The sequence below is a fragment of the Vicia villosa genome, linkage group LG5 (genome assembly GCF_029867415.1).
Source record: "Vicia villosa cultivar HV-30 ecotype Madison, WI linkage group LG5, Vvil1.0, whole genome shotgun sequence".
Taxonomy (NCBI): domain Eukaryota; kingdom Viridiplantae; phylum Streptophyta; class Magnoliopsida; order Fabales; family Fabaceae; genus Vicia; species Vicia villosa.
In genome coordinates this window covers 162197532-162205243 of record NC_081184.1, presented here as the reverse complement: position 1 = coordinate 162205243, position 7712 = coordinate 162197532, and the positions used below count along the sequence as shown (strand labels likewise).

The 7712-nt window shown below is 35.7% G+C and overlaps 1 protein-coding gene across 1 annotated transcript; it reads left to right on the top strand.

The window, feature by feature from the left end:
- Positions 1-2897: 2897 nt before the first annotated feature.
- On the top strand, positions 2898-7446 carry LOC131603608 (probable DEAD-box ATP-dependent RNA helicase 48). The gene is made up of 10 exons (XM_058875994.1): positions 2898-3818; positions 4698-4804; positions 5065-5120; positions 5193-5417; positions 5613-5819; positions 5947-6033; positions 6146-6241; positions 6320-6535; positions 6722-6904; positions 7057-7446. Exons 1-10 carry the CDS (start codon positions 3001-3003, stop codon positions 7285-7287), a joined length of 2226 nt encoding a protein of 741 aa, XP_058731977.1. The 5' UTR covers positions 2898-3000; the 3' UTR covers positions 7288-7446.
- Positions 7447-7712: the final 266 nt, after the last annotated feature.

Here is a 7712-nt window from a genome sequence, read left to right as displayed (position 1 = left end):
CCTCCCTCTGCAAAACAAAGGGGGAGACATTGTTAATACACATAATACTATAGATGTAGGAACATGTCAAAAAGTTCCCTTCATACTGTAAAGCCTACCAAGTACATCTCGTCCTCGTCCTCTCGGTCTTGGGTAATTATAGTACAAGAGTTAAGAGGTCGGAAAACACCTTACAATATGAATCACCTCATGCTCAAGGGGAAGGAATGGTGCTATAATATTCCCTTTAGATAAGCTGAGGATTTCGTGTCCATGATAAAGGATAGCGAGGGCATCTGTTTTCCCTATGGTCACCAAAGAAGCGCCTGTTTGATATGTGACTCCACATACAAGAGGGGGGGGTTGAATTGTGGGTTTCAGAAAATTGTGGTTTGAAAAAAATTTATGATTATTTCTAGAGTTTAAAAATGTTTTAAAAAGTTTTAGATATTAGCAGTGGAAAGTAAAAGTTAAGGGAGAGAGAAAGACAACATAAATTTATTAAGGTTCGATCAAGAAGACTTAGTCTTGTCCCCTAGTTTGACCTTGAGAGTATTTAATAAATCTTAAGTGCTTTTTAGTAAGTTGAACTCTTGAAACCCCTTATACCAAGGAAAAATAAATTTTCAAGCTAACTTCCAACCAAATAACAAAAAAATGGAGAGAAAACAGTTAGTCTTTCTTCATAATACAAACTTGTAGAGAGAAGCAGTTAGTCTTCCTTTCCAAACAAGCGGATTGAAGCGTTTATTCGTCATTCCAAACAGCGGATTGAAGCGGTTAATCTTCTTTCCAAACAACAACTTGAAGCGGTTAGTCCTCAAGATAAACTAATAGTTTTCTATGGATTTATCGCGGACCAAGGTAAGCTTTTGAACCATGTTCTACTCTTGAAACCGAACCGAGGTTTTGACCATGCTAACCACGAACCCACGAAAGATTTTAAACCAGACTTATCTCAAACAAAAGCAGGCTTTTAACCCGGGCGAGCTTTTGAACCATACTGATGTTTTTACCAGGATAACCATAATCCAAGTTAAGATTTTGAACCTGACTGATCATGAACCAAAGAAAGCTTTTAATCAGGTTTAGCTTACAAAGCAAAACGACGACTTATAATCTAAATCCCCAAATCAAAGCTTTAATGAGTTGAGCTTTGAACCCAAACAAACACTCCCTTATGGATAGATTATTCAACCAAGAGAAAATATACTCCTTGGTAAATTTACAGCAATGCCATTTCCATAATACACAAATTTCTCACTAAACAAAAAGACTTTCTCGAAGCCCTACGACTAAAATCATGTGAGAGAAAGTTGAAAATATTTTAGAGAGAGTGATGACTAAGATAGATTGCTTACATTTCTAGATGTGAAATTGTGAAAGGAAGAACCTATATTTATAAGCTAGAGGTTGACACAAAAAAGAAAATTTTCTTGTCCAAAATTAATGTGTCAATCGATTGACAGCTTGCTCTAATCGATTGAAAGCCCCAAAATTAAGCATTTACAATGTTAAAAAAGGAAGGAAAGGATACATAGTTGTTGTCGATCATTAAGACGTTGTCCCAAATGTTTAAGGATGATTTTTGCACTAACCCAATGGATCGGGTATAAGTGTCAATCTATTGAACAATACAAATTTGTCCAACAACTGTTCAGATAGTGCTTGATTCAACTGAAACGTTTCCAAAATGTTTTTAGGAATATTTTCTTGACAAATAGAGACTTAAAAATTATCTGTGTGATTTAGCCGTATAACTTTACGAAAAAGCCTTTGTGTTTTTACAACACACAATTTACTTAGACGCGAAATAGTGAGTTTTCACACATCTTCTCTTTTACACTTTGGATCTTCAAAGTTTGTCATGTAAACCAATCATTTATACACTTGCTTGATTCTTCTTGGCGATGAGACTTGAGATTTATTCATGTTGCATACCATCATCTGAGAAGGTTTGCAATGATCATCAAACCCTAACTTGTCTACTAACATATTTAACTCTTTCAATCAAACACTTCGTTTTATTGCCATCGTCAAAAACATAGTGTCGCTAAATATCAAAGTGAAAATTTTTATTTAATATACCATTATTTTATTGATTTTTCAATTTTTAATAAAAAAAATTATTTTTTTAATAAATAACATTATTATTATTAAGTGAATAATTATTATGCACGGTTAGGTTATGTACAATGGGGGTGTTGAAAAACAAATTCAATAGTTGAATCCTTGCAATGAGGGTGTTGAATAAAGTGTTTAAAGTGAGGTGTATTAATAGGTGTTGAAAGTTTTCAACATGTTGAATGTGGAAAGAGTGGGGTCCACAAAATACTTTATAAAATTTTATTGGTTGTTTTGAATGTTTAAATTTTTTAGTGTGTTGTGAATGGTAGTGAAATAGGATGTTGAATTTTATTAAACAAAATCATTGTAGTGAGTATAAATTGAATGTGTATTGAATTATTAGGTGAAAGAAAGAAAAAATGATGTGTAGTATAAAAAATGAAAAAGAAGAATGTTGAATAATAAAACCATTGTACATAGCCTTAGTGTAAAATATTTTACATGGTCAGTGTATCACAGCTATTCACAAGTAATACTTTATATGTGATTTTAAAAAAAAAATCAAATTTCTTCTAAAATTAAAATGTTATAATTAACTGTCAGTCAGTGTATTTCAATTAAATTTTATTATTATTATTATCAAAAAAAAATTGAATTTATATTTGATAAACGACAAATCAAAACTATCGATATCATATATTAATATCAAATTATTAAAAAACTAAAATATTAAAAAAATTAAAAAGAATTAAAAACTCAAATTTTAAACTAAAAAGACCAAATCAGATAAAAAAAAAACAACATAAATACAATTCAAATTAAATTGCATTATGACACACATTTTTATTTTCTTGTAAGAAGGAAGAAAAGCTTTAACCCATTTCTCTTAACCATAAACCCTAACCAAACCCCTTGCTGCATTGTCTCCTCAAGCAAAACAGAACAGAAGCAGAAATGTGGGGATGGATGATTAGAGAAAGCCGTAAGGCATCATCATCCGCCTCATGGAACCTGAATCTCATCCGTAACATGGGCGGCGGTCCTCGCACCTTCCCCGGCGGCGTAAGCAAATGGAAATGGAAACGCATGCACGAAAAACGAGCCAAAGAGAAACAACGAAACCTCCTCGAACAAGAGAAACAACTCTACCAAGCTCGCATTCGTTCTCACATTCGCTCCACTCTCTCACCCTCATCACCTTCATCCTCTTCCTCCACCACTCACAACCCTATCTCCCCTCATCAGCACATCAAATCCCTCGCCGATCGCTTCATGAAAGACGGTGCCCAAGATCTCTGGAACGACCTCGACGGTCCGATTACCCCAACCCAAGCTCAGACCCAAATTCAACCCCAAACCTCACAGCAAATTGATTTACGCAATCAGAATTTGACTAATTTGACTAAGTATTCCCAAATTAGGGGTTACCGGTCTGTTCCTGAAGTTAGGGTTTTGGCTGATCGGAAGCGGGTTAGCACCGATAAGCCTGAAAAGCGGAGAATTTGGAGGAAGAATGGTTCTTCTACTGAGAGTGAGAGTGAGGTTGAAGATGAATCTAGGAATCAGGGTTACTATTCGAAAATGGGTAGTATTGCTTCATTGGGTAAATATGATGGGAAGAGGGAGAGGAGAGTTATGCCCAAGACTTTTGATGATAAAACTGATTTTTCGGAGCAGGTTGAGTTGATTAAGTATGAGCTTAATAAGAAAAAGTTGAGTCAAAGTGAGGAAAATCAGGGTCAGGAACGGGAAAATGTTCTTACTCAGACTAGGTATTGTTATTCCTTTGCTGCAATTGAAATGTTTTTTTCTTCCTTTATGTGTGTTGATTTTGTGTTTGAGTTACCTAGTATTAGTATTGATGATTGATTAACATTTGATTATACCAAAAGCATATATACACTGGTGTTCTCAGTAAGTAGGAGCGCAGCATCAGAGCATAATTTGAACCGAACCCTGTTGTTTTGTGATTTTCAATTTAAGCACAATTGGTGTCTCATAGTGGTTATTGTGGTGCTGTAGTGGTATTGCGTAGCAGAATTTGAATATGATAGAGACTAGAGTAGTCAATCCCGGATAGCGGCGTGGAGTAGCCTACCTAAAAATGGGATAGCACGATAGTGTATAGCAGGATGGCCACTATTTGATCATTTTTTGGACAAATTACATGAATAATAATTATAAACATATGAAGAGCATAGGGAAGAACTAAGTGTAGAGAGAGGGAAGAACGAAGTGTAGAGAGAGGCGAGGGAGAAACTTGTGGTTTTTCTTTGGCACTACTGAAGTGCGGAAACGTCGGTGAAGGAAGGTTAGGGTTGAGTCTCAACTCAAATTTGATTTAAAAACGTTTTAAATTACACTTAAAGTTAAAACATTTTAAATTTAAGGGGTAATTTTGGTTTTTCAAAGCGGAAAAGGATAGCGGGCAAGTAACCTCTCAAAACTAGGAACCGCTCCTCCCCCGCTATATTGGTCTGCACCGCTAAGGCTCTTCCCATAGCAGCCGGCCTCCGCTCCGCTATAGCGGGATAGCACCACTGTTGACTACTCTGATAGAGACTGAGATGAGTGTGCATGTTTTGCTTGCATATTTTTTTCTGACAATTTGGTTTTGCAATTAGTGATTTGGATGTTTTGTTTTTTCCTAGATTTGAAGAGTGTGCTATATCACCATTGACAATCAAAGCACTTTCTTCATCTGGTTACATTCATATGACCCGGGTTCAAGAGACTAGCCTCCCCATTTGTCTTGAGGGTATGTTTCCTATATCTTTCAACCTTGCTATATAGTTTCTATTTATCATCACACCATCACTATCAAAATTTGATAGTCTTACAATAGATGCATATTGTAAAAGTTGTTGCATTGCGATTCTTTTTCTCAATCAGATTTTTTTCTTGCATCCACTTCAAGTCTTTTATTTGTTACTTTGCTTGTTATTACATTTCTCCCATTCGTTTAATATGTCTATTAGATTCAATTTTGATGATCCTCGTACTTCTGTTACATTGCAGGTGTGGATGTTATGGTCAAGGCTAAAACTGGCACTGGAAAAACTGCAGCTTTTTTGGTACACCATTGTTATTTTAATGACCTGCATCCTATTTAGTTTCTTTCTATCAATGGTGCTAAATGCAAACAGCTTCCTGCTATTGAAACAGTTTTGAAAGCTATGAGTAGCAATACCTCTCATCGTGCACCGCCAATATCTGTTCTTATTCTATGCCCTACTAGAGAACTTGCTAGTCAAATTGCAGCAGAAGCAAAGGTTTTACTGAAATATCACGATGGCATTGGGGTGCAGACTCTAGTTGGAGGTGTGCGATTTAAAGTTGACCAGAAACGCATTGAATCAGATCCATGCCAGGTATTGTTTTATAACTAAACTTTATATGTTTCCTAGCACGTGGTTTCAGACCATGTGCAAGTCTAATTCTTTTTGAGTGTTGGGGTGGGAGAGAAAAAAGGAGATGTCGCTTATTGTGTATGAAAAAATCATCATGCTAGAAACACATACTGAATTACTGATTTATTTTCGTATTTCTTGTGTTAAATTTTTCAGATACTTGTTGCTACACCTGGTAGGTTGCTGGATCATATTGAGAATAAGTCTGGAATATCTGTACGATTGATGGGTTTGCAGATGCTTATACTTGATGAAGCTGATCATTTACTGGACCTTGGATTTCGAAAAGATATAGAAAAAATTGTTGATTGTTTGCCCCGTCAAAGGCAATCCTTACTGTTTTCTGCAACCATCCCAAAGGAGGTTAGGCTAGGTTAGATTTTTTTAATCTAATATTGATAATCAGTTTTTGACTGAAGGTTCTTACAAGCATGACTGTGTTGCTGCAGTATTCCATCAACAATATAATCGACCCTTCTTAAATATGCAGGTCCGCCGAGTATCTCAGCTCGTTTTGAAAAGGGAACACAAATATGTTGATACAGTTGGAATGGGATGTGTGGAGACTCCCGTTCAGGTAAGTTACACTAATTATTGTCAGACTCTAACTGTTATAAAGTAAAATACATATTTGATTGACTTTTAGATCCTTAGGCATTAATGTTTTTTTTTTTTGTTTCGCATCACAGGTAAAGCAATCATATCTAATTGCTCCACATGAATCACACTTTCAGATAGTACATCATATTCTGAAAGAGCATGTCTCGCAAACACCTGATTATAAGGTTAATGCCTTTTCTGTTTCTCTGTTTCAATTGCTTTGTGATTCAATTTATGATTTTAACTGGTAGATTTGCATTCAGGTTATTGTTTTCTGTATTACTGGGATGGTGACATCACTCACTTATAACCTTCTTCGGGAAATGAGACTGAACGTTAGGGAGATACATTCTCGAAAACCTCAGCTGTATCGGACTCGCGTATCAGAAGAGTTTAAGGAATCCAAACAAATGATTCTTGTCTCCTCTGACGTTTCCTCACGAGGAATGAATTATCCTGATGTTACTTTAGTTATTCAGGTATGTATATACTTCAATGTACATGGGATGTGTCTCTTGTTACCTACTTCTGAAATAGGACAGAACTATTTCTTTGTTAAAACTATCGTAGAATGTGTATTTTTGAGAAACTTGTACCGGTAGTCTATAATTCTTTTTTGAACGACTTATATTGCTCCATATCCTAAACTATATTATGGAATCCAGGTGGGAATTCCTACAGACCGTGAACAATATATTCATCGTCTTGGAAGAACAGGACGGGAAGGCAAAGGAGGGGATGGCATATTGTTGATTGCACCATGGGAAGAGTATTTTTTAAATGAGATCAAGGATCTTCCTCTAGAGAAATTACCCTTACCAGATTTAGATCCACAAGCACAGCTTAAGGTATAATTTGTGCTCTTGTTCTAATGTCTGCATTATTTTGATTTTTTCTCATTTCGCCATGTACATAATAGATATTGATCTTCATATGTCATCGTGTCCCGGCTTATATGATTGTAGATAAAGAAAATAATTGACTACATTAATTCTTGCAGATTGAGCAATCAATGGCAAAGATTGATAATGACATCAAAGACGCAGCTTATCATGCGTGGCTTGGTTATTATAACTCCATTAGAGAAATTGGGAGGGAGAAGAGCACAGTAGCTGAGCTGGCAAACCGGTTTTCTGAATCAATTGGTTTACAGAGGCCACCTTCCCTGTTTCGAAAAACTGCACTAAAAATGGGTTTGAAAGACATTCCTGGCATTAGAATTCGTAGATAGCTCTTTGTGTAAATTAAAAAGAAAAGAAACTGAAAAGATTTGTTGCATTTTGTAATGTGAAAGATTGTTTTTCTAAGCAGTGGGCATAGAGTGTTAACTATTGCTAGAGTACTGTTGAAGAGAACTATTGCTTGCTAGTATTACAATGTTTCTTGGAAATAGAGGTTTGTCAACATCAACATGAGAAAATAAAGGAGATGAATGTGAAAGTGTTTACGTTAGCCATATAGTTATGGGGCCATTGTATTAATTGTGTCGCACGAAAGAACCCTTGACTTATATATACAAGCGTGACCATATTGTGCTTGTACTGGGTCCGCCTTGTTAATCACAAAGTCAAATTGGTATCCTATTATGATATAATGCAATAACCTAGCAGTCATCAAGACTACAAGTATTATGAGCCTAAAATATTCTCTCTTCCT

What these genes read in the sequence shown, in the direction of transcription:
- LOC131603608 (XM_058875994.1), top strand. Translation starts at nt 3,001, where the DNA reads ATGTGGGGATGGATGATTAGAGAAAGCCGTAAGGCATCATCATCCGCC. An exon ending in AATGTTCTTACTCAGACTAG is followed by an intron (nt 3,819 to 4,697) that starts GTATTGTTATTC and finishes GTTTTTTCCTAG; the next exon opens with ATTTGAAGAGTGTGCTATAT. An exon ending in CCTCCCCATTTGTCTTGAGG is followed by an intron (nt 4,805 to 5,064) that starts GTATGTTTCCTA and finishes GTTACATTGCAG; the next exon opens with GTGTGGATGTTATGGTCAAG.